This window comes from Nicotiana tabacum, chromosome 9 (assembly GCF_000715075.1).
Source record: "Nicotiana tabacum cultivar K326 chromosome 9, ASM71507v2, whole genome shotgun sequence".
NCBI lineage: Eukaryota > Viridiplantae > Streptophyta > Magnoliopsida > Solanales > Solanaceae > Nicotiana > Nicotiana tabacum.
The window spans coordinates 27,125,449-27,153,174 of record NC_134088.1 but is presented as its reverse complement, the minus strand read 5'-3'; the positions used below and the strand labels follow the sequence as shown (position 1 = coordinate 27,153,174).

Here is a 27,726-nt window from a genome sequence, read left to right as displayed (position 1 = left end):
AAAGATATAATTCACTTAGTGATTGCTTTGAATCTCAAACATCATATATATGGGGAGGGGCGTTTTGTTTTTGATGAAAACGATAGCACTAGGACCTCAGTTACAAACATGAAAAAGAAATAGTAATAAACATAAAATATTAAATCTGGAAAAGTTTTTCGCGCTCATGAAATTACTTAAATTGTTAACCATTATCGCACACCCAAAAGAGCTTTTCATTAGGCTTTATCCGAAGAAGAATTATAGTGTGTCATGAAATACTAGAATTACTTTCCTTGTGTGTCAATTTTCATTTGTCGGCGAATATCGTCTTTTTTTCTCGTTCTTTTGTTCAACTTTGAATTGGAGCCAATTGATGATTTCGAAGACTAAGAAGATGAAAGTAAGAGAGCCAATAACTGCGATGTAGGCAGGTCTCCACTTGTCTTCTTGCATTATTTTTATCCCTTTGAATATGTTGACACAAATCACTGCAAGTAATGCATACCCTAGAGAATGATGGTACATACTCCAGTATATGTGAAGTTCATCGTCTTTTTTGGGTTTTAATCTCAGTGCCAGCGCCTGTATATAAAAATTAACCAAATAATTAATTAGATATTTGACAAGTGGCGGTAATAAGATTTTCATCAAGAGAAATCAAAAAAATAAAAATATGCAAAAAAAAACCAAGAGAATTCATTATATAAGATATATACGTAAGATTAATGAAATTAAATATTATATGCACAATTTAATTTTTCGACGAAAACAGTTAAAATGAACCCCATCCACCCCTAATTCTGGCCATGCATTTTTGGTGTATATCATGGATTAAGTTATTGAAATCGCTAAACTTCAATTAGGAAGAACGTAGAATGAATATTTTTAATACTAATTTTATTTAAATCCTTTCTCTAAAGAGATTTTATCAGAAGTATTTAACTTATACATACCCCGTTCTTGTAAAAGAACTTTTATATTATCCCTATTCATAGAGTATATATAATTGGAGTAATGACTTTATTAGAGAGAAAAAAAGTTACAAAATTATCCTCTGCACTCCAACTTCAAATCCCACGTTAGTCATGTTTGATTAGACATCAATATGATCTTGCCACTTTATACGAGTGAATCATTTCAAAGGCATGGAGAAATAGTAACTTTAAATGGAGGGATCGGGGCAAATGCAATGAAGAGAAAAATATCAACCTACACATGGTGTTCACACAAAATATAATCCATTAGTTTATCATGGTTAAGTGATAGATTGATATGAGAGTACATACTATTAATAAACTATGGTTAGTACTAAAAGAGTTTGTGAAAGATTTATTGAAAACGGAAGCATTTTATCCATCACTGGAAGAAAAATAACAAATATAATAATTAATATGGTTGACCATAAGGAAGAGCATGCTCTTTAGCGCGATAATAGTTCTCTTAATCGAATACTTATTATGATAACGAATATTCCATTTAAAAACTAAAAAATAACTCTCCGTTTACTTCTTTTTTATTGTATTGATAGATTTTGATGTAAACATTGATCGTAGATAAAAATTTTTTCCAATAAGTTAGGTGGAGAGAGAGTGTGTTTTACTTGTAGGGTGGCAAATGTGAAGATGGAGATGCCAAAAGCTCCATGTTTGGGAAAAGAGTAATATTTGGAAGAAATTCCAAGCCAGAGTCCAAGTCCCCAACCAGTTGCACCAATAATATATCCAAATGCTTGACATGTCTTATGAGCATGTTTCCATTCATCATGTTTATTCCATTGTATTGGTCCCTTTTTGAAGTATCTCGCTATTATCACACCAATAGGAAGGATTACACCCCAACCAATAATGTTAAGTATTCCATGAGCCTGCATATACAAAAATAATATAATTAAGCAAAAGAAATTCATCTAAATAATTGGCAGATGTATATATAATTTGTATATTATCGTGTATAGTTTATATATACCGATTAGATTAAGTAAACATTGAATTCAACCAGCTATATGTGTAAAATCCCCAAAAAATTACTGTTTTAAATAGTCGAGCGCGCTTCAATATCTAATAATAGATACTACTTGATATGTTTGGTATATGCAAGAGTGACCTATTACAAAATTTTGATTTTAGATACCTGTGTGTTAATGCTTCAGAAATAAATGGAAATTGTGATTTGTTTACAAGAAAAATACACAGGTAAAATGGTTTAAGCAAGATTAAATAATACAGTAATTAATTAAAATTTTACGCCTTAATTCCAAATTAAGGTTAGTTATAAGTATTAAATAAGAGTACGTAATTGTGAGAGAAAAAAAAAAAAATCATATTATGGCGAAATCAAATCTTATAATTAAAGGACTTAATTTTTATCATCTTTTGATAAAAGGGCTTGAAAGCCGTCTTAGAAACGTAACATCAATCTGTTATACCACTTAACAAAATGTAATCGAGTAGTATGGGGTCTCTGGTAAATTAAAGTACTTTCTAAAACTTTGAATTTCTACATTTTAGCTTCTAATTAAATAAAATTTTGGGAAAAAGAAGAAGCTAGGAAAAAAAGAGAACTTTAAAGCACTCGTTAGGAGACGTTTTGTTACAGGAATTATGGGGTTATCTCACTATAAATTTCAGTATTTGGTTGTGAGTATTAGCTAAATGCATGATAAAATTTATACCAAAATCATGGGAAGGAGCTGAACTACGTGGGCGAAAGGGGATTCAGCCCCGAAAATTACACTGTTTATGTAAGGCCAATTTTTTTCTCATATATATATATATATTAGATGTTGAATCCCATTAACTTCTTTGCGTGCCAGCTTTTTAAATTTTTTAAATCCCTTTGGTGAAAATCATGCTTTCTCCACTGATTATGGGATTATTTATCCCACATAGAAGGTGGAATTATAATCTGAGTTATAATTCTAGTTATAATCAAGGTGAGATAAGATATAGGATAAGATTAATACCTTGTTTAGTTTGAGGTATAAATTTATCCTGCGATAAATTTATACCGCCAACCAAACAAGGTATAAATTTAATCCCAAACTTAATCCAGGATATCCCATCTTATCTCACTTTATCCCATCAAATGTGGGATTATTTTATCCTATCTCTCATGTGTTATAAATTAGTACTAGGATTATAATCCCAGAATAATTTAGTCCGCGTACCAAACGAACCGTAAGAGTATAATCGTGGGATAACCTTGTTTTGGAGTTTGGACCAAACGACCCCTTACCGTTCATTAGTGTGCTCCTTATGTCTAATAGTTTCAAGGCTGCATGCATGCATGCTACGAAGAAAGACAATTACTACGTACAATCGTTCATGATAAGTGAGATTAGTAATATAGAAAATAAGACAGATAACCTGCTAAAGCATTTTAAGATAATGCAGATTTAAACAGTCAGTACCAAGAGAAAAAAGAGAGTAGAGTAATTAAGAAGAATGATCCAAAGTTAATTAGGCTTACAGTTCTTGCATGATGACGTTTAGCAGCTCTAAAACGTAAAGATTTGCCAGTCTCCAAATCAATGGTCTCTGTGCCATCATAGTTATGGAGAGTTTTATCATGAATCTTGGGTTCCATTCCTGCTGCAACTTTTCCAACTTGCCAAACATGATTAATTCTTGAAATACTAACTGACTGAGGAAGATGTATAGTTGCTTCTATTATGTGATATTGAAAACTCAGAGAACTAAACCTCAATTTGCTTACATTCAAATCAATAGGAGAAGGTAACAATTTGCACTCTATTTTGATATATTCTGTGACATTGTACTTGTCACCAAGAAATGAACCATTTATCTGCTTGATACCAATAAGAGCTTGAGTCCCCACCATTCTTGGTTCTGGTCCAAAGTTCAAACCCCAGGCTAACCATCCTGTTTCACTTTGTAATTTAGCTCCTACCATTACCTGGCGAATTCAGAATTTATAGTTAGTCAGGAGTGGCAGAATCAGGAATTTGACAAGGGAATTCAGAAAAGAAAAAAAAAAAGGTCACATTTGAGATTTGAACCGCAGCCAAACACGACTTTTGAATCATTTTTACTACTAGGGCAGCCCGGTGTACTAAGCTCCCGCTATGCGCGGGGTCCGGGGAAGGGCAGGACCACAATAGTCTATTGTACGTTGTACGCAACCTTACCCTCTATTTCTGCAAGAGGCTGTTTCCACGGCTCGAACCCGTGATCTCCTGGTCACATGGCATCAACTTTACCAGTTATGCCAAAAGTACTCCCCTTGAACTACTATTCAACAAATTTATGTATATGTACTTGCAGTGTAACTAATTTACAGCAAAAGGAGTTCTATTACACAATGTTAGTGTGCGTATACAATGAATTTAATCTAAATATATAATCACAAACATAATTTATTTTTGTGTGCATGTGCTTATGATCGAGATGAAAGTAATGAGTTCAATTTAACCTGGAGGATATGAGTGTTGTTCTCCAAATTCCATGCAAACTCAACCCCATTGCTATGTTCGTACCTCTTGCATAACGTTAGATTTCTGCTGAGGGCTTCAGACCAGAAGTCATCACTGCAACGATGAGCATGAATTGTAATTGAAAATAAAGACAAAAGGAAGATTGAGTTTGAGACCAAAAATATTAAACAAGATGGAGACATCTTCACTTTTTTATTGGCCTTTTCTATTTCTCCTGTTTCTACCTCAAGGTAGGACAGTATATATAAGAGCCAACCCAAGTTAAAAGGGGAAAATTTTCCATGAGTTTTTGCATGGAGTCAGAAAAATTGGAGTTAAAAAGAAGTAATGTATTTGTTCTGTTTTCTTTATTCATTTTTCTCACTTTTTGGATAATATCTGATGTTCTTTTTGGGAACAAAGTGTGAGGCTTAAAGCAGTGTTTTAGTTACTCTTCCTAGGTACTTACTTTACTCCTCTTTTTGTTGCTTTTATTGTTTAAAATAAAATGCTTTTACCAAAGTGAGACGCTTCACACTTTATTGCATACTCCAACATTAATGTGTTTCACGTATTCACTATTCAGTATATATAATGGAATTGCAAAGACTTCCACTTGTCTTTGAACAAGTTATTTTCATGATTTTACTTTGGGTTGTTGAAAGAAGAATTAAGAAGCTGTTTCAGCTAAGGTCGTATAAGTAAGAATGTAAATTATATCAAAGTAAAGAATCGTTTCTTTCTCAACCAATAAAAAAAGGACCTTCGTCACTAGAAAAGAGGTGGCAAATCGTGAAAAAAGCTCATACTAAACACAAATACAGTGGATAATATTCCATTTAAAGGATGTCCTAAAACACCTTCCATGTAAACCACTAGGTAGCCACATTTGACTCGCCCCAAAAATGCTTTCTGGGAGGGAAGGGACTGAGTTCAAAGGTTTGTAATGTAAAGAACATTTGAAACAAATCAATTCTCAATAATGTTACCAATTTCACAATTTTGAGAGCAGGACTTTTCCTTGGCCAAACAACTTCACTTTTAACAGAAGACAAAAACACCCTTGTCCGATGTTATCATCCTTTTTGCAGCAGCAGTGCCAACAATCCTCTCAAGCTGAATTCAAGTGAAAGTAAATTTAAGAGACGGTACATTGACAAAAGCATTCATACAAGATACGAATGAACTCATAATTATATACGAGGAATTTGAAGTCATACCCGAAGCTGGTCAAAACGAGAAAATAGAACAGTGGAAGCAGACCCCTGTAGCATGTTTACAACCTGCACGAGAAATGAAATAGATCACTATGTGAACTACCATATAATCCTAATTGGAGAGTTGAAGTAGAGATGATCACCTCTGGGTAAAATTCTTTCCGCTCTGGAAGTGAATATATGATCAAGTTCTGGATGCCACGTATCTAATTTCCAGGAAAATAATTATTATTATTATGCAGACATTGAATAAAAGAAGACTGATAATATCTTTTAGAGGAATCTAAGGATATACAACCGATAATTGTGAAAGAAAACAAGATCAATACCAACATTAACTGCCAAATGGCTGTGTAATTGAGCAGGAAAAAGAGTGGAGAAAGTAAGGGAGCATGAATAGCACTCAAGATAGAGAACCTTGTATCGATGATAGAAGTGAGCTCTTTCAGTGTAAAGCATAATCTTTTTCGTTTCGTTGAAAAACCACACTCGTGCACGAGATATATCACTCTGCTCAGTGTACCTAGAAGCAAAGACAAACAACTGAACCTTAAAACCAGAACAGCCTACTCATATAATAACAAGTAGACCACTTGGATCACAAAATCCGATTTTATACACAGAAATGCAAAGCAATTTGAACACAAGATGTTACTCACTCTCCCAATAAACAAAAGGATGCCTCTTGTGATTTCAAAAAATTCCTTACTCGGATAAACTCAAAGTAAGAGCTAATAAATAGCATTATACCACCCTGCAGAACAGAAAAAATAATTAAGGAAAGACAATTTCTCATACAGCTGAATGCTTAAGAAAAATGAATTTGTTTCTCGAGCTCAGATGATGATACCTGAATGGAATCCTTTATCTTGGGGAACACCTGAAACAACAGACTTCACCAGTGTGAGATTTGACCATACACCAATAGAACATCACTATTGTAAGACCAACTGATTTGATGATGATATTAACTTTACAAAATCAGGTTACACGTGTAGAAGGGTGTGTGGTTATATAGTTATGCCATATGAGTTTACAAAGATCTCGGACTACTCCATTTATTGCCTTATTTGACTAGATGCTCAAATTCTTTCACATGCACAGAATAATGTACAATTCCATAACTAGTGAGTAAATGACAATTACCAAAGAAAGAAGACTGTCTCTATTTACATCGAAAAAATAGTACAAATGCAGATCATAAACAGCCCAGGAGACAAAAGAAGAAATGGGAGGTACCGCGATTGTATTGAATAAAATTTTAGTCTATATACACCAACATATTTTAGATTATCAAGTTGAAATTGAAACAAACGTTTTATACAGACAAGAAAAATGATTAGAGTATCAAGTGGCAAAATAATCATTTACACTGATACATACCCATCTAGACGGCAGCGAATTTAAATTGCTATTGACTTATCTCTAGCGTCATCACTAAAAAGGGAAAAAAGTTGAACTTATGATATAAAATATTAATGACAATATAGGATCTAAGAAAATTAGAGGCAAAAGGATGAATCATTTGGTGGCTCTATAACACAGCAGAAATAATGGAGTTAAACAGATCAGACAGTCGGACAGTAGTTATGTTAACTCAAGCAAAATACAATAATAAGATCAGGTGCTGTTTGACATGAATTACGGAGCTTATTTCTTATTATTCAGATTACTGATCATCCATTTAGCGATGACATACTCACTTCCGTTGGAGACTTCTTATCTGCACTCTCATTATTTTTTCCCTTTATTTTGTGTTGCGTTTGGTGGGGGGGGGGGGATGGATTAAAGAATTTGACAAAATTTTGATTAATATAGGTGAAGAAAACAAACAGGCACTACAACAACAAAAAGTGGATATCAGTTTTAACAGTTTAGAAATACATTCCATCTTGTCAAAGGCGGAGCAAGCTTTATGTCTGAACTTGTGGAAATATATCACCACAATATTTTGACTCAGGTCATCATGACGAGAAATGACTGACAATGCAGAAGGATAACAGACCTTTTTTGTGAAATAGTCAAACCGAGCATCATCAGCATCTTCTGCAGTCTTCACATCAAAACGCTCATAAATCTGCAAGTTTGAGAAATAGCAAAAACCCATAAGCAGAGAAAGGAATCTATAGTACTTCCACAGGAACATGATTAATCAAATTCATGTCAGCAATTATAAAATAAAACAGAAGCCAGACAAGATTCAAACTTAATAATTTTAGATGAGGTAGTCACATTATCAACATAATCAAAAAGTGACATAACTACAGACACAAAACTTGATGTATTCCTTTTGATAAACTGAAATTCTTACACTGGAATTTGGTCGTATTCATGCTAAAATATTAAACATAACTATAAGACCATACTTTTATTACTCACCTGCCTTATTTGAAGTACTACCTTTGGTAAAATACCTTTATACTCGCTTGCCAATTTGACCTGAAAATACAGCACTTAGATAAGCAATATCTCTCTTTTCTAAGCATCCTCAGAATGTAAGCATGCTGGAATTCCATATTGATAATTTTGGACAGTACAAAGGATATTTCTAGCCACTTTCTCGTATTTTATGTTATATTTTCGAAGAGCAAATGTATGCGACCCTTCAAAACTCAAAATAAAGTAAGAAGAACTACATATTAAACTCACATTACAATTTTTATCTCCCACTAATTAGAAAATATTGTATAATGGAAATTTATTCATCATTTTCCATAAGTTTAGCCACGTATATCATCCTCATAGAGCAATGCTACTGGAAGGAGGAATGGAGAAGTCAAGTGGAGGATGTTTTCAATCACAGGAAAAAAACTAACTAAAATTACAGCTTCAAAGTGCCGCCAGGGCTTTGGTCTAGTGATAAGAGCGCAGCCAGTGATGTGTGGTTTAGACCCACTTCCTGGTTCGGACCCTGCTGCAGACAAGTCCGGTATTTAAGAGTAAAGGGTAGAGGGTTAGGTAGGTCCATTATCTACCAAGTTTTGAACCGTGCATCACGGGTCCTCGGGGATTTCTTGGTTATAAGAAAAATATTACAACTTTCAAAGTATAGCTGTAAATCAGCAGTTAATGGGCGAATAATTTAGTTCAGCCATGATGACAAGGCTATCAACGTCTTAACAATTTGGGTGAACAAAATAATTCTATCAGACTGGTCCAGTAATTTGCTTTAACAAGTGGACCAATAATTCCTGTCCCCTTTTTCTTTTGTAGATCAAGAATAATTTGTACCCTTCTAAAAAGCATATACATCTTTTTCCCGATAGATGCTCAAACAATGCCCAAAATACTTATTCTTCCCCCAACTCACCAACTTATGATACACCAAACACCAGAGGTAATAACCGAGGGAAAGGGGATGACAAAAAGAACTGTCAAAAGGTGGGTTATTACTATCCCAATGTTTCAAATCATTGTCACCAGAGAAAAGAGGGCTGTTATTTCTATGCAATGCCAAATGGACAGACCTTTCCTTCGTGGTTGAGGCAATGATGGTTAAATAACCCATTGATATCTGCGTAGGACAGAAAATAACTTTAGCTCTTAGGCCCTAATTAAAAACAATTATCAAGAATGATACCAGAATTTAAAGATTGTATCATTAGCATCTATCTTCACTGCCTAAAACACCACACAAAAGTTGTGAACTACCTGGATTTATATGAGAAGATAAGATTATAGATTGGCGGTAGAATGGCGCTTGACCGTCTAAATACCTAGAATTGACATTCACAAAAAGCAAATTATTAGCAAAAAGCATCACTCTGCAACATGTTCTAATGGATAACAGAAGTTGGCAATAAGGCAAAAAAAAGAGGAGCAGCTTACGAGCATACCACTGCCTAATGCGCATAATATCTGTTCCATGCTGCTCGGAAGGTATCCGATTTAATTGTTCAACAATTGTATTCACGTGTGACCAATTCTGCGAGTATAAAAATATGAACAAAAGATAATAAAATGTAGACATACACTAAATCATTCCAAGGGGCATAGATGAACTTTCAAACTACCTGCATCAGTATGACATCTGCATGGTCAACAATCAGAATCTGCTCAAATGGTAATTATACCGTTAGTTGATAAAAAGGTAATGAGCATTACTAAAAAAGATTAGAGCACAAACCATAAACTTCCAAACTAATATCACAATACAAACAAAGATTACCTCTATAGAAGAAAGATAATCAACATTTTTTTCCTTAAACATTTCTGCCTCCCCGATTTTCTGAAGGAATAAATCGATAAGAAGTTAGTCACAGCTTAACTTATAACAATTTCCTACTATAGAGTAGAGCTGCAGAGTGTTAGCATAAGAGAACAAGCTTTGAGCAAATCTGTTGATATATTGAAACAGGGTATAGAAATGACAAGAACAGAGTTCTGAGGCTACAGAACAACGCATGATGTTTGCTTAGCCCTGTATAGCATACTACAGATATAAGCCCCCCCACCCCCCCCAAAAAAAAAAAATCAGTCAAGAGGTGACAATTTTCAAGATCCCTTTATCATATAAACTTATTGCTTTGAATTTTAGATAACTTTCTTTTCATTTTCTGTATTCCGGAAAAGTATCCTATATACGTCAAACATAAGAGAGAATCAAAGATTTTATGAAAGATCTAAACACCATAAAATGACAAAGAGCAATGAGAATCAAACAAGTGTATGTATTAGCAAACTTACAGTGATTAGGCCAAGTGGGGAAGCAACAATCATGTCTGACGAGTAGAAGTCACCGTACAACTTTATGCTCCTCCTAAAATAAAAAAACATGCATATGTTTTGCATTAGGAAAAACAATGACCATAAAAATGCTCCATATGGATTTCTCCAAAATTTTGATATATTCAGTGGAGTTACTCATATCTATGTACACAGTTTCATTAACTTATGAGTGTTCTCTATTCTGTAAGAAAAGATTGTGTCTCGATTTATCCATCTTCACGTATTGCATATATTCCATATTGAACTATGTGCCACATCCATGAATTGGTAGGCAAAGCTTACTTAGATTAAAACCAAGTAAAAGCATATAGCCACAATACGGCCATGAACATACATGACATTTTTAAAATTATGGGTTTCATTAAATGACTTCGTCCTTTTTATAAATTGTGATTTTATTTAGCAAAATGTGTATCAAGGACTACTATGACATGCAGGGAGTTGAGATAGACCAACTCAACTTTTCCCATAGGAACCTGCTTGCATAATAACATAGTACTTATGCGAATTGTTCATGACTGAATAAAGTGAGCAAACTATGTTTCCATTGAGTAACGCTTACCAGCAATATATAGAGCATCTAAGTCGAAAAGCACTTGAAAAAAGAAGTGCAGCTTTCATGATGCAGTAAGTGTTTGGGCAATTTCACCAGAGTTGAGAAATATACCTGGTGAACTTAATTCCAAGCATGAAATGATCATTGTTATTTCCCCCAAATAATGCTTGAAAATCAGATGGTTTTAAGCTCTTTTTTGATTCAGTGCTTTCGACCACATCTTCATCCTCCTTGTCTTCGCTTACTCCAGCCCCGAATTCTCTATAGAAACGTTCACGCTCCTCTACATTAGACTGAGGGAATCAACACCACATTAATATAGTCTGAAGAAGCAATATCGCCGTCTAAAACAAGCCTACATGATGCCAAAATAAGCAACTTGATCTTGGTTAAGTGGCACCTAACTGAATAATGTCTTTATCTTAATTATGGGCTCCACTTTATGATTCTCTCTAAGTCTTAACTATTTCACATCTAACAAGGTCAATACGTTTTTCCAGAAATCTAAAGATTCACATCAAGCCCTAAAATGACAGGGCCATAGATCAAGTCTTCTAGAAGTAGCTACATTGTGCAAGATCAGACATGTAATTCCGTTTTACAGCAAACTGATTAATAGAAGTTTGCATATTGCTGCGAAAAATGAAATAGCACATACTTGATATATGTTATCTTACGATGGCAAGGTGCCTATGGCAAGTTGCTTGATCCCCAACACGAGTCAATATAATATCTTACTAGGCAAAGTTTTGTGCACTTTGCAGCAACTAACATAAATTTCTAGGTCAAGCAGCAACAGCATGAGCAACAACACTCTTGCTCAACTCCAACAAGGTCAAAGCATTTCATCTTATTAAAAATAAAAGCATTTAATGGAACCTGATGCAGAAATCTTGGAAGGCACTGCTGATATATTTTGCATGAGAATTCAGAAAAGTGGAAAAGCTCATGTACCTTGTATTTAGGAGGTGTCAAATCGATCAGCCTCTTGACTACCCGAAATGCAACACTTGCTAGAGGGAGAAGGATCAAAACCTGAACCAATCACAAGAAAATGATCTATATTCTTACAAGTTAACCAATCACAAGAGAATGATCACCACTATAAGTTTCACAGTGCTTCGTAAATGATAAGGGTACAAAAACGACCACAAGGAAATGCAAGATCATTGTACAAAAATTGGTACAGATTAAACAACAGATCTAACCAAAAAAGCACGTTCATCAAGAAAATTAAGCCAACCTGTCACCAAGAAATGTATTTGAAAATTGATCATGCTCATATTAAAATCCAGAATATAGAGCCGTAAGCGGAACTCAAAAGTACTGTTAATTCCTAAGACTCAGGTGATAGTCAACTGTACTTTTGCTATGTCTAAAGACAGAGTTGAGCAGGTAGTTAATGTTAGGGGGACAGGAGCGCAGCCCCGTGCGCAAAGCCTCTGCTATGCCAGGGTCCGGGAAAGAGCCGGACCACATTGGGTGCAGCCTTACCTTGCATTTGTGTAAGAGGTCTCTTGGTCATATGGCGGCAACTTTTACCATTGCGCCAAGGCTCCCCTTCTATGGGACAGAGAATAAGGAAAATCTTATGATAAAATGACTAAAGGTAGTGGATTCTGAACCTCCAGAGGGGAATAAGCTTATCCATAGGGATCTGATCCATTGGCGCAGCTAATTGGGAAAAACTTTTAACAACAACAACAACCCAGTATAATCCCACTAGTGGGATCTGGAAAGGGTAGTGTGTACGCAGACCTTACCCCTACCCTGGGGTAGTGAGGCTGTTTCCAATAGACCCTCGGCATCCTTCCCTCCAAGAACTACCCACCTTGCTCTTGGGGTGACTCGAACTCACAACCTCTTGATTGGAAGTGGAGGGTGATTGGAAGTGGAAAAACTTTTAAGAGATCATTAATCCGCCCAGCTGGAATACAAGTGAAATATATAAGCAGAAAAGAAGAAAATGAACTAGGATCATAGAATAAGTAGGACATATCAACAAGAGAGGTTGCTCTAGTGGCAAGGGCACTCCACTTCGAACCAAGATGTCGGAAGTTTGAATCACCGAGAGAAGAAGTGGGAATAGCCACTGTTAGTCCCTCGTGAGGGGTTTAAGGAGGCACGTTTACCAAGTCACGAAAAAAGAATTTAGAAGGGCATACCACATGTGCCTAACACATTAAAAGGCCCTATCGATCCTAGTCGAAAAAGAAATTTTATCAGGTATTTCTGATTCTTTGGAAATGGGAAATGTTGTGGTTCAACTTCTTAAAGGCTAACCCAACTATCAGGATTGATACGCATAAAAGGTGGGTCAGTGGTGGAATACGTTGAAGTATCTCTTTCAAAAAGACTAAGAGCAGGATCGGAAGGTTATAGTTGTACTTCAAGTAGTCTCCTCTGCAATAATCCAACTCCATCATAACTATGATGTATGATATAGCATTTAAGAGTAGAACTTCAGCAGACAATACAAAAGGTAATGTCAGGAAAGTGCAGGTACGAAGAGTAGGTTGGTATTTTCTCTTTTTAACCAAGTCACACAATTCCCCACAAATAGGAAATAACTACACTACCATATACAAATATAATTCTAAGAATAACCTCAATTTCACACATCAAAGCCCCGATTGTCTAAAATTTAGACAACGATGCACCTTCAACAAAACTTACCAAGCTACATCACATGGATTCCTTCGCGGATACGTATCCAGTACTGGTGTGGGGAAATATCTGGTGCGAGTATGTCAAGTTTTTTTTGCTAGTTCTAGTGTATTTTTAAGAATCAGCACAAAGTACTCACATCCTTGACCCTTATCACACCCAAAATACTCACAACCCTATAATAACCCCTTATCACACCCGTCCAACGGGTACGTCAAGGCAAATAAAGAATCGGCATAACATACATAACAGGTGTCTATTTCTCACGACTTCATTTTCAGAAGCATAACGACAAAAATAGGTACATACCTTAGGGCGAGTAAAGCCACGGTCAAGAAAAGCTTCATTATTAAGGATATCTGCTTTCACACTCTCCTGAAGCTTAGCAAGTTTCGCCTCGTTCTTCTTTACAAGATCCCTAGTTCTGAATATATGATTGAGCTGCATAACATGATTCCCTCAAAATAATCAAGACATGGTTGCAATTTTGGATATGAACTACATCACGCAAAATAGAACAAAGAGATTATGGTGAAAAGAAGTTTAGCAGATGCTCTTACAGAATGCATAACATAAGCATCCATGGTATTTGAATCTTCTTCTAGACGTTTGAGATAGAAGGGTTTCTTGTTGTGGTGCAAAATATCCCGGTAGCTGTTGCCTACATGAATGAAGGAAGTCATAGCAATTACAACACTTATAAATAGCAGAACGAAGAAACAGAAAGTAATACATGGACAGCAAGATAAAATTCACCAGGTTAACCACAAAAGCGGCGCCGCAAGAATAAGTCAAGTATGAATACATAGTCAAGCATTTTACCTTTTTTGCAATAAGTCAAGTTTAGAGTAGTGAAGCATTTTAGTCTTCTTATTTTTTCCTTGGGGGGTTAATTATAGTATTTGGACCAGCTTGCCTTCATCTCGACCAATCCACCAGGCCTACTACAATACACAAGCATAAGTGTCGCGTAGTTGGCAAACCTGCCCGCAAAAAGCTGCAGAAGATGGGCTCACACTGAGGTTTGTTATGAAGATTCCAATCTGGTGATCCTGTATCCTCCACCAAGCCACCCACACTCTCCCTCCTCCATCCTTTTTTATTTTTCATTTTTGTTTACTTTTTGCTGTGCCCAATTACATGTATACAATTATTGCACTTGGAACAATTCCAGTTGTGTAAAATTTACAAAATCAAATACATACATATAACAACTCCACAAGTATTTTCACCGCAAAATGACACAGTAGCTGATAATGCAGCCTAGGACATCTCTATACCGTTAACGATCTCTTCTTGTTCTAATTTCGCCACAAGATTAACTCAAATCCATTACTCTACTTTTATTGATAACCATGCTCTACTTTAACTTCACTAAATCACACCTAATAGGAAGCACTACTTCAGACAAAAATACATGGTGTTATTAAACCACAACTATCAATGTAGAACCACAAAACATCAGGAAACAAGTGATACAACCACTTTGATTGGCAAACTGAAAGAAATCGGGTGCTGGAGTCGCACTAATGATCTGCTCTGAGGGTTGCGGACTGCGATTTATACATCCTCCACAAGTCATTGCAAAATAACTAAGAAACAGGCACATAGTTCTATCCACCAATCATCAAACCACAGACAACATACATTTGATAAATCTAATACGAGTAAATGACCAAAACAAACTTGATGGGCTTTACTTACAGAGGGAGAAAAATAATCTCTGCTTTGATGAATCAAAATCGGACCCTCCAGACTTCTCATAGATACCTAACCAATGCTTGTATAGTGTCGGCTTCAAGCCATGAAATAAGAAGCCGTCTAGCTCCTGCAGAATAGCTATGCAACTTCTTGAATAGGAAGATCGTTGTGGAAAAGCAAAGCATAAAATTAAAACCGTTGAACGTATTGACTATTGATGTAGCATAGAGCAGTGCAGTTAGGTATTGTAAGGTTTGCCTCTACTCAGCAATGCAACAAAAGACATTCCTTTGTGAACCTAACACAGTCACCTACAAAATATGACCTAAACTCATCCATTAAGCATCAAAAACATAGTACACATATAACTCAATACAAATATAGGGAGTAATATTTTAGAAAAGAGAGTTCTTGATTGTCAATATCCTTAACAGGCTTAAGTTGTTTATCCCAAAAAGAAACAACAGAACGCACACACAAGTTTAGACTAATGGATATTAAAAGGAGAAATTCATAAAGGAACTGCAGAGTACCAAGACAAGCACTACAATAAGTATTAGGGTATTACCGCACCTTCAAGTTTGAAGCTTGACACAAATAATTGGAATTGACAAGGATCTAAAGAAAGGCAGATGCAAAATGAGAATTGATACCACAATCCTAAAAAACCCTAGAAAAAAATGGAAGCCCTACCAGATGGACAAAAATTATTAACCTCCGGCAACAGCACTGTCCATGAACTACTTTTTTGGGGGGAAAATGACATTGTATAGCCGCTCTTAAAATAATAGCCAAAAATATATATATATTTTGTATATATATACATTTTGTATGTTATATACAAAAATTATACAAATTCTATATACGTTTTCGGCTACCAAATGTAAATAGCTTTTGGCGCGGGCTAAAAGTGAAAAAAGCCCTTTTTTTGGGATGAACAAGAAATCCCTCTGGGGCCAACCCTTGGGACTAACCGCAGCCATGGAAACTCAGGGATAAGGGGCCCGCCCCTCTACCCTTCTCCAATTAAACACCACACTTAATTCGCATGGTACAGGGCTCGAACATGTGACCTAAGTATTCAACATTTGCCACTTAAACTATGCCCTAGGGACGCACTGCCCATGAACTATTTTCTGTTCCTTTTGAAAAATAGGCAAATAAATCCAAGAAGATTTTAAGCAGGACACCACTTCCAAATCATTTGGATAAAAAATACTCTATAGATTTATCGGCAAATTTTCCACTAAATTGGATGTTAGGTCCAGCGAAGATATGTGTTGCTCCAACAATTCTGCAATGAAGTAAGGAAAATCACAGACCACTATTTATTTATTTACCAAACTCATATTACTTGAGCATAGCCTAATAGATCTTTGTAACACCCTGGAAAATTTTGAAGTACTTAAGCGCTATTAAGAAAGTCGATGTGCACTAATTATATTATTTTGTGTGAAGACGAGGTCTATTAATGGAATTGATATCAATTAGATATGATAATAAGTGTACGAGTCATATTATAAGTGATGTGGGGTCTAGGGAGAGCCCTCAGTGCAAGTCAAGTTGAGAATTTCATGATAGACTAAAGTTGCAAATGAGTACGCACAAGACCAAACTTTGGACGAGCATATATATATATATATATATATATATATATATATATATATATAATATATATATATAAGGAGTTATGTGGTGGATGACCTATCAAATTAAAGGTCTTTGAGTATAGTTTCTAACACTTCAAACCGTTTGTCATTTGGACATTCCTACAAGAAGTTATGACCAAATTACCAAAGGCTGGCAGTGAAGTGCTGCCATAGCATCCAGGTCCGCATCCGACCTTCAAAGAGGAGTGAAGTGGGGATGCGAAGCATCCAGGGCCGCATCCGAAACCCAGAAATCTGGGCCTATAAATACAAGGTCGGGTAAAGAGGGTATTTTGTGTATTTGGGGGTTAGGGTTCTTGAAGTGAAGGGGCAATTTTGAGCTCAAGTCAAGTCCAATCCACCAAGGTAAGTTGTTAATGATGTTTTGGGTTGATTATCACTCAATATACATGAGTTCTAACATCATTTTTACATCCAAATACAAGATTTCATCATCAAATCCTCAAGAACACGAAAATCACCAAAGTTGTGATTTTTCAAGATTGATCTACTAGAGGTAATTCCAATGCTTCAAACTCGTTTATTATGAGTAGTTAGAAGTATTTGAAGCATTTGTTACAAGTTTTAATGGTTGAAAGATTGGATTATAAAACTCTAGTTCATGGCATGAATAGTACTTTTGAGAAAATAAGAGAGAAGGTGAATGGTAATCTTGGCGATGAAATTTATGAATACAATGAACCTATGGGATTTGTTACTAAATTGGTCCCAATGGATGTTGATATTGTAGATTGAAGTTGCTTAGTATAGTAGATCGTTGTATTATCATTAAGGGGTGAATTTCAGTTTCGGATCGTTGGCATTGAATTGAGGAGACAAGAAGGCATTCGGAGGTGGATACGCACGGATTGGAAATTTCCTGAGTATTGATTAGCTTGCTCGACGTTGGGTTCATCTTGTTGAGGTAAGTAACAGTTTTAACTCTGGCTTTGGGGGTATAAACCCGGAGATTTGACATCACGTGATTACTTGGAAGTGATACCCACGCTAGGTGATGAGCGTGTGGGTGTACACCACGAGGGATTGAGACTTGGTCCGTCCCGTGAGGCTGTGAGGCCTAATGGCTATTATTTGTGGTTATGTGTTTATTTGTTGTTGAACTTGTTTGCTTTCATGTTAGAGATCATGCTTAGGCTTTATTCATGCTCACATTATTTGTACTCAGTCATAAAAATTATTGTACATGTTTACCTCAGTCTCTATTAATTGCTAATATACGGTGATACTCGATGCGGGTTGTGTTCCCTTATTATTAATGATGGTGAGGCTAGTGAGGTACATGATTGAGTGAGGCCGAGTGCATGGTTGTGAGGATATTAATACCATAGCGCGTGAGTTGTCCGCGTAGCATGTGAGTTGACCGTGCGGATCCAGGTATTTATACCATAGCGCGTGAGTTGTCCACGTAGCACGTGAGTTGACCGTGCGGATCCAGGTATTGATATTGATTGAGTGAGGCTGAGGGCATGGTTGTGAGGATATTAATACCATAGCGCGTGAGTTGTCCGCGTAGCACGTGAGTTGATCGTGCGGGTCCAGGTATTGATACCATAGCGCGTGAGTTGTCCGCGTAGCACGTGAGTTGACCGTGCGGATCCAGGTATTGATATGATGACACGTGAGTTGTCTGTGCTTAGCGCTTGGGCTTTGGGAGCCCCTCCGGAGTCTGTACACACCCCCAGTGAGCGCAAGAGTGTTTTGAGTATTGAGTGCTGAGTGTGAGTGATGAGTGATGGAGTGACACTGCTGTGAGGTTGTATTTATTTGTGTTGTTGCTGCATTTATCTGTTAAACTTCTTTGTGGAATTTACAGAGTTATGGAATTTACCTATTTATTTCTGCTTATTTTTAAATTGTGAAAATAAATAATTGGACTGTTTTACTTAGCTCTTCGCTATTGCTCAGTTCCTTAGTTATTTCTGTTACTTGCTGAGGTGGTTGTACTCATGCTACACCTTGCACTTTATGTGCAGATTCAGGTGAGTTAGAGCGCGGCGATCGTTGAGTTCAGGCCGGGTATTTGTGGAGATTGCAAGGTAGCTGCTAGCGTCCGCAGGACCTTGTTACTCCTTTTATCATTTCTTCTTTTGGATTGTATTGACAGTTAGACAGTTTCATTTCTTAGTTCATAGATTTAGACGCTCATGACTTAGTGACACCCCGATGTTTGGGGCTCGTTTCCGTATTTTCTATATTATATTTAGAGTTGATTTAGTTTATGAGAAATTCAAATGTTGGAAATGTTTTATTAAATTCTTATAATCGGTTTAGTAGAAATATTTTGGAAAATAGGCTTGCCTTGTAACACGATAGGCGCCATCACGACCATGGTTAGATTTTGGGTCGTGACAAGTTGGTATCAGAGCCTAGGTTACATAGGTCTCACGAGTCATGAGCGGGTTTAGTAGAGTCTTACGGATCGGTACGGAGACGTCTGTACTTATCTTCGAGAGGCTGCAGAACCTTTAGGAAAACTTCACATTCTTGAATTCTTTTCGTGCGTTAATGATTCAGCTTGAAGTGTAACTATTTGAATTTCTTCCACGCATTTGTATGCGAACATGAGCGCTCGGTATCAGTTGTGCATCAACGGCTTGTGATTCCCTGGATGAGGTGCGAGATGTAATTTCTGTGCGTTGATGTTGGGCCAGTCTGGAGGACATGAGGCCGGTTTTTGACTGTAGCTTAAGCACTGAGGTGTTGATTGTATGAGCGCGTGCTTGTGGTACTTTGGGGGATATTTAAGAGAGTATTTAGCAGCTTATGAGCCTTAGGGCGGTGTGGTTTTATGCTTGGGTCTCGTGTGGTGAGTCTGGGTTGAGGATTATGGCGTTATGGCGGGGCAAAGTATCAATTTGAAGGTAATTCAGAAGGGACTCGGGTAGATAGGACATCTTGGTAGTAGGTTGGATCGGCATGGTAATGTGTATGATTAGTTCTTTGGGTGTGTATGAGGTAATGAGTTCTATAGGTGTTTTGTGGCAATGTCCTTGGGTTTTTGGTGGCCTTTGTAGCTTGGTTGAGTTAGAAGGATTCAGTCCTGACGGATTTGTTTTGAGCCATTGGGGTTCTCTGGCAGGTGGACGACCTAGTTACAGGGGAAACTCTGCCAAAATTTTTACGAATTTGTAAAGAAAGCCAAATTTTAAGGGCCATAAGTAAGTTGAAATTTTTGAAAGGAAGTATGAGATTGATGTAGTCATGAGTTCCTATGTATAATGGTTGGAGGTATAAGGATAACTCTATTCTTAGAAGTGACTTGTGAAACATTCGAGGACGAATGTTCTTAAATGGGGGAGAATGTAACACCCCGGAAAATTTTGAAGTACTTAAGCGCTATTAAGAAAGTCGATGTGCACTAATTATATTATTTTGTGTGAAGACGAGGTCTATTAATGGAATTGATATCAATTAGATATGATAATAAGTGTACGAGTCATATTATAAGTGATGTGGGGTCTAGGGAGAGCCCTCAGTGCAAGTCAAGTTGAGAATTTCATGATAGACTAAAGTTGCAAATGAGTACGCACAAGACCAAACTTTGGACGAGCATATATATATATATATATATATATATATATATATATATATATAAGGAGTTATGTGGTGGATGACCTATCAAATTAATGGTCTTTGAGTATAGTTTCTAACACTTCAAACCGTTTGTCATTTGGACATTCCTACAAGAAGTTATGACCAAATTACCAAAGGCTAGCGGAGGAGCCTGCGGATGCGAAGCATCCGAGGCCGCGTCCGAAAGAGAGGCTGGCAGTGAAGTGCTGCCATAGCGTCCAGGTCCGCATCCGAAACCCAGAAATCTGGGCCTATAAATACAAGGTCGGGTAAATAGGGTATTTTGTGTATTTGGGGGTTAGGGTTCTTGATGTGAAGGGGCAATTTTGAGCTCAAGTCAAGTCCAATCAACCAAGGTAAGTTGTTAATGATGTTTTGGGTTGACTATCACTCAATATACATGAGTTCTAACATCATTTTTACATCCAAATACAAGATTTCATCATCAAATCCTCAAGAACACGAAAATCACCAAAGTTGTGATTTTTCAAGATTGATCTACTAGAGGTAATTCCAATGCTTCAAACTCGTTTATTATGAGTAGTTAGAAGTATTTGAAGCATTTGTTACAAGTTTTAATGGTTGAAAGATTGGATTATAAAATTCTTGTTCATGGCATGAATAGTACTTTTGAGAAAATAAGAGAGAAGGTGAATGGTAATCTTGGCGATGAAATTTATGAATACAATGAACCTATGGGATTTTTTACTAAATTGGTCCCAATGGATGTTGATATTGTAGATTGAAGTTGCTTAGTATAGTAGATCGTTGTATTATCATTAAGGGGTGAATTTCAGTTTCGGATCGTTGGCATTGAATTGAGGAGACAAGAAGGCATTCAGAGGTGGATACGCACGGAGTGGAAATTTCCTGAGTATTGATTAGTTTGCTCGACGTTGGGTTCATCTTGTTGAGGTAAGTAACAGTTTTAACTCTGGCTTTGAGGGTATAAATCCGGAGATTTGACATCACGTGATTGCTTGGAAGTGATACCCACGCTAGGTGATGAGCGTGTGGGTGTGCACCACGAGGGATTGAGACTTGGTCCGTCCCGTGAGGCTGTGAGGCCTAATGGCTATTATTTGTGGTTATGTGTTTATTTGTTGTTGAACTTGTTTGCTTTCATGTTAGAGATCATGCTTAGGCTTTATTCATGCTCACATTATTTGTACTCAGTCATAGAAATTATTGTACATGTTTACCTCAGTCTCTATTAATTGCTAATATACGGTGATACTCGATGCGGGTTGTGTTCCCTTATTATTAATGATGGTGAGGCTAGTGAGGTACATGATTGAGTGAGGCCGAGTGCATGGTTGTGAGGATATTAATACCATAGCGCGTGAGTTGTCCGCGTAGCACGTGAGTTGACTGTGCGGATCCAGGTATTTATACCGTAGCACGTGAGTTGACCGTGCGGGTCCAGGTATTGATACCATAGCGCGTGAGTTGTCCGCGTAGCACGTGAGTTGACCGTGCGGATCTAGGTATTGATATGATGACACGTGAGTTGTCTGTGCTTAGCGCTTGGGCTTTGGGAGCCCCTCCGGAGTCTGTACACACCCCCAGTGAGCGCAGAGTGTTTTGAGTATTGAGTGCTGAGTGTGAGTGATGAGTGATGGAGTGACACTGCTGTGAGGTTGTATTTATTTGTGTTGTTGCTGCATTTATCTGTTAAACTTCTTTGTGGAATTTACAGAGTTATGGAATTTACCTATTTATTTCTGCTTATTTTTAAATTGTGAAAATAAATAATTGGATTGTTTTACTTAGCTCTTCGCTATTGCTCAGTTCCTTAGTTATTTCTGTTACTTGCTGAGGTGGTTGTACTCATGCTACACCCTGCACTTTATGTGCAGATTCAGGTGAGTTAGAGCGCGGCGATCGTTGAGTTCAGGCCGGGTATTTGTGGAGATTGCAAGGTAGCTGCTAGCGTCCGCAGGACCTTGTTACTCCTTTTATCATTTCTTCTTTTGGATTGTATTGACAGTTAGACAGTTTCATTTCTTAGTTCATAGATTTAGACGCTCATGACTTAGTGACACCCCGATGTTTGGGGCTCGTTTCCGTATTTTCTATATTATATTTAGAGTTGATTTAGTTTATGAGAAATTCAAATGTTGGAAATGTTTTATTAAATTCTTATAATCGGTTTAGTAGAAATATTTTGGAAAATAGGCTTGCCTTGTAACACGATAGGCGCCATCACGACCATGGTTAGATTTTGGGTCGTGACAATCTTCTGCCCAGAATATAAGAGATGAAAGAATGGAGAACTACAACAACCGAGTGCGAAGACAGGTATGAGCGCTATGAAACAATCAACGATAGAATAAGGAAGCATAGCAATATTTAAAAAAAAAGAAGGCCAAAGCTACCTTCAGAAAACATTCGCCTGTCCCTCTCCACTTGCAATTTGATATGTCTACCACCCATTTGTAAGTCCATTTCTTTTTCTGTAGCATGTCAACTTCTTCTTTGGATAACTTGTGATCCAAATGAGAGTGAAATGAGCTGCATGCATGGAAAGAACATACTAGGTTAAGAATTTTCATAACTTCTTCTGACTTATAAAATCTTTCCTCAACCATCAACCTAGTACAAGCTTTGGATCTGGATCAGTCCAATTGCCTTTAGATTATTATTACCCTATCTTCTCCTTCAAACCAGGACAACTTTGAGGAGCAAGTGATACAACAAAACCATCACTAATGTGCACATTTCATGTGGAAGAATGCAGTTTAAGAGTAAAAGAAGCAACCGATTCAGAATGGCACATGATTCACTGCATCTTGTCTGTGATGGATTGTCAATGAAGCATTTAGATATTTCCACTAATTAACTATTTATGATAAGTAGATGTTCATATACTATAATACAGTGTTAACATATCTTTTGTCCAATAGTCTTTTTCAGCCAACCAAACATTTAAAGCAAGTGGACACTACCAAAACCAAACACTCTCCCAGTCTTTTAAATCTGAAACTCATAGCAATCTGGCAGTAATATTGCACAAGTAATGTACTCTGATTTGTTCCCAAAGGAAGAGACATGTGCATTATATCGAGAATTTAATCCAACAAAATCATGAAACATAAACAAGTGAACAAACACAATTATTTGAGCATGAAAGGGAAATAAAACAAAAGGCGACAAACTCAATTAAAACTAGTCGGACCTCGTGCTAGCACAAGCCCCTTTGGTAGGTTGACCAATGACTCTCAATTCCTGTTCTTCATCTGAACCAGAGGCCTCCGAATCATCGTCGTCAGTTTCGGTACCTCCAATCTGTCCCACTGGGTTACCAAGACCACCTCCATGTAGACTAGCACCAGGTTCGCAAAGTCTAGAAGCCTCACTATCACTGCCTATTTCCAAACACAAAATTGGAAGAAAAAAAGAATTTAAGATCAGCTATAGAGTTGACATTTCTGAAAGACCATTCATTTCCAATCTTACTTATATGTGCTAAAAGTCCCGGTCTCGCCCTAAACAACTTAGAATTAGAAATAACCACCTTAAGGAACTCAAAGATTATGGAATGTAAGAGCAAATAAAGAGCATAAAACATCCAGCAATAACGTTCACACAACTAAGAGTAAGATGCAGAAATTCTCACTAGTCCTGAAGACCTTACCTTCATTTTCATCATCAGACGCACCATGAGCTTGCTCAACATCATCTTCATTTTCTTCTGAGTCTGTGTTATATTCTTCTCGTTTTGTCCTACAATTGCACGCAATTCACAAACCATTTTCATGATATAATCACAAGCAGCTTAATGGTTCCAAAATACATGAAAAAAGGAGATGATCGTCACATTCCACAACCATTAGAATTCATTGTTTCAAGAAGGTCCTAATAATCCAACAAAATTTCAGCAATCACAAAGAAACTAAGTAAATGGAGCGGAATCAATATTGTAGATTCATATAATTGGCCTCAACTAGTTTGAATTGATGCATACTTTTGTTGTTTTACAAAAGCATAAGCAATTATTTGCAAAACCATTATTACTTTATAGGTACCCAATTCGACGCATAAAAAGGATACATAAACAACACAATCCTCATGAATCATGATGCCTTGAAGCAGCAACAAATCTTAATTCACTGGCTTATCAAGCCTAATAGTTGGATAAGGTACAGAGAATGGAAATGCAAAAGTTCCTCACATCAGAAGATACTTCCTTTCCTAAAGTACCTTATGTGGTGGATTATGTGTTGTAACTTTGTTTGTGTACCAAAGATGTCGACTTTGCTTTAATTTAAAGAATATAGAGCTCGATAGTTTAACATAAAAAACATAACCAAATACAGAACACTCAAAACTTTTCATTTTCTTCCACAAATAAAACCTGCATTTGACAATTCAAGCAACCATCATCACAAGTATTTGACAGATACAAGCAACTATATTTTTTACCTCAATGACTCCAACAAACTGTCATACATTGTTGGCTCCTTATAATTCAAAACTTCTTCTTCTTGTTGTTCCTTTTGTGCTTCGACTTCTTCTATCTCCGAGTTTTCTTCTCCGGAATCAGCTATTAACCCACCACCCAAAAAGAAAAAGATTTAAAAAAATGAGAACTTTCGGCAAATAACAGAACACAAACAAGGAAAAATCGGTTCTTTTTATTACTCTGATTATCGTATTTCATGTATCACAGCTACGAGTTTCTTCACAATCATTTATGGTTTGAATGAGTTTACCTGAGACACTTGGAGAGGGGCTTCTATTGAGCTTTTCTTCTCTACCAAATCGACCATTCTTCTTCTTCATCATATTCTTATTCTCGTTCTTTGTAAAAGGTTTCAGTTCAACTCTTCTCTTAATGCCTATACCAAATTTCAGACACGAAAAGAAAAAAAAAACGGATAAGTTAAAAAAAAAAGTTGCAAAACAAACAAAAACAATAATTGATATTGAGGAGTAAACAACCTCGTTTTCTGCCAAATCGTTGGTTGCCCATTGTGCTGCAATTCAATGAGGAAAAGAGTTTGCTTCTTTTCGAAGGGTTTAAGAGAAGGGTTTTAAGGTTGTCTGAAATTTTTGCGAAGTTGTGTGGCGTTTGATGAACCGGGTAAGATTTCGACCGGTTAGACGGCGCCGCCGAAGGTGTTATTTGAACCGGGTTTTACGAATTGGACTTTAATAAATGTATAGAAAAGTAGAACCAAAAAAGATTAAAAAGGCTAATCCACCAACTAATCAGTGGAGAGGGCTTACGCTTACCAATGGGGACTTCTACTTTCTAGGGTTGCGTCTATAGCACTTTCTCTGCGCATGGTTGTAATTAAATTAATTAATTTGGATTACTATAATTAATTTTACTCTCGGGGTGTAAAAACTTGGGGAAACCAAAAAAGCAAAGGTTTAGCAAAAATGAAACTCTCCACCTTTAAGAATAAGGTAACAAATTTTTTTACGCTTCAGATCTTTAGTAGCGCATTTCTGGAGTTTTATTGCGTTTTGCACCTTTAAGCGTGTGTCTCTTTTATATTTTGCATTACATTTGATTATTTTTAAGGATTGGCGCCTTAATTTCCTTAATTTCTTTGCAAAACCATAAAAGAAATCCTTTCCAGAATTTATAAGGGCAAAATAGGCATAATTTAACTCTTTCTACCAAATATCATGTGCTTTTACTTTCTTTATTTACGGGTCATTACCTTGGATCTAATTATCTATCTATCTATATCTATATTATTATAAAAGTATGAATAATTTATGTTAATGTTGAGCGACTAAAATATTCCCAAAACTTTGATAGACTTTTATGCCCTTAAATATTTATATAATTTAAGGATCTAATTGTAAATTATTTAATGTTTGAACTCCATATACACTATGTATAAATTCCTACTCTATCAATATCGAGAACTTCTAATTCAACTAAAAAGTGGTAAAGTTGAAAATAATTATGAATTTGAACAAGCTTCTAACACCAATCACGTTCTAACTTTTCATTTATTTACCATATGTGTTCTACTTATAATGTGGAAGTTCTGTACCAATCTTACATGGATACAAGCACTTTTAAACACTTATCGACATGGACAAGGACACTTTGTATAATTTATATATGTCTACCTCAAACAAATTAGGTAGTATTTATTGTTTGGAATATCAATCTTCTAGAAGTAATTTAGTAGTTTTGTTCATTACATAATTTTCTCTCAAAGATTAGTTTCATGTATCTAACTTAACAAGTTTAGACATAAACGAAGTATCAAACTCGTAGAGGAAGCAAGCGCACAGCTGCATGTAGTAGCATTTGAGCTTTGGCGGAGTGAGTAATTTACTTCAACAGCTTTGTCTGTTAAATCTAGTTAAGATTTTTTTTTTATTAATAATTTCATAACATGAATTCCTTCTCGAGATTAAAAATAAAAGGAGTAAGTTGTAACGATCTCAATGGAGAATAAACTATGTAAGCTTGGCTTCTTATTCCAGTGTATTATTTATCCGTCCCAATATGATGACTTTATTTAATAATGCGCTTCATCATTTGTTGTTACACTCAGAGGACATAAGTCATTTCAGAGGTAATTTTTTTTTTATTCCAAAGGTAATTTAATGAATTTTCTCTTAAAGCTTAACTTAATATATCTAATGGAGAATTCATGAAGTATACCAGCATGCACTACATTGCTATTGTTGTTCTTTCTTTAAAGGTAATTTAAAAAAAGAACTGATATCTTCTTTGTTTTTGTTGATCTTACGCTTCACGTTAACAGACCCAATGGGAATATCAGTATAAATTTTTAACACAATTCTGCAAATTAGGACTTAGGAGGGTATCATTTATCCAGTTCTCTTTTCTGTTATAAAATTATATTATCATACATAATGTCTTTCTTAAAATACTTATATAATAAAATCATCTACAATTAAGGATTTCACTCTTCTCAAGAATTTATTTTAAAATTTAAAAGCCTAAAGCATGTTGTCCAAAGATCTCACAAACCCTATTCTAATACATATCTATATTGTACTTGTCAATCGATACACAACTTGCATCATAAATAATATTAAATAAAGATACTATGAAAGACCTCCCTTCAGGTTTGGTTTCATAACACTAACATCCTTTATGGTTCACCATATTCCGTTTACCTCCCTTATTTTATATTTGATGTAACAAAATTATTAATTGACTAAAAATAGACAAGTTTGCCCTAACAAGTTTTTCTT

At 36.2% G+C, this 27,726-nt stretch overlaps 2 protein-coding genes across 3 annotated transcripts; both read right to left on the bottom strand.

Annotated features, from left to right (window-relative positions):
* Positions 1 to 4,723, bottom strand: LOC142164197 (cytochrome b561 and DOMON domain-containing protein At5g47530-like). The gene is made up of 4 exons (XM_075221565.1): positions 4,414 to 4,723; positions 3,451 to 3,897; positions 1,583 to 1,846; positions 1 to 564 (listed from the first exon to the last, which is right to left on the bottom strand). The coding sequence occupies exons 1-4, from the start codon at positions 4,615 to 4,617 to the stop codon at positions 283 to 285; spliced, it is 1,197 nt and encodes a 398-aa protein (XP_075077666.1). The 5' UTR covers positions 4,618 to 4,723; the 3' UTR covers positions 1 to 282.
* LOC107821000 (protein NUCLEOLAR FACTOR 1) lies at positions 4,414 to 25,660 on the bottom strand. Of its 2 annotated transcripts, XR_001656034.2 has the most exons (26): positions 25,471 to 25,660; positions 25,242 to 25,367; positions 24,952 to 25,072; positions 24,164 to 24,252; positions 23,705 to 23,894; positions 22,905 to 23,040; positions 15,287 to 15,410; positions 14,143 to 14,243; positions 13,892 to 14,023; positions 11,870 to 11,950; positions 11,027 to 11,208; positions 10,318 to 10,390; positions 9,800 to 9,859; positions 9,645 to 9,683; positions 9,468 to 9,556; positions 9,283 to 9,347; positions 9,099 to 9,145; positions 8,011 to 8,070; positions 7,637 to 7,708; positions 6,482 to 6,511; positions 6,291 to 6,385; positions 6,049 to 6,154; positions 5,775 to 5,837; positions 5,635 to 5,697; positions 5,404 to 5,530; positions 4,414 to 4,528 (listed from the first exon to the last, which is right to left on the bottom strand). XR_001656034.2 is itself a non-coding variant. In XM_016647382.2 (25 exons), the coding sequence occupies exons 1-25, from the start codon at positions 25,499 to 25,501 to the stop codon at positions 5,456 to 5,458; spliced, it is 2,250 nt and encodes a 749-aa protein (XP_016502868.2). In that variant the 5' UTR covers positions 25,502 to 25,632; the 3' UTR covers positions 5,198 to 5,455. The 2 variants fall into 2 exon arrangements, 1 of the variants encoding a protein (XP_016502868.2); XM_016647382.2 differs by lacking the exon at positions 4,414 to 4,528 and having other exon boundaries at positions 5,198 to 5,530; positions 25,471 to 25,632.
* Between the last annotated feature and the right edge of the window lie 2,066 nt (positions 25,661 to 27,726).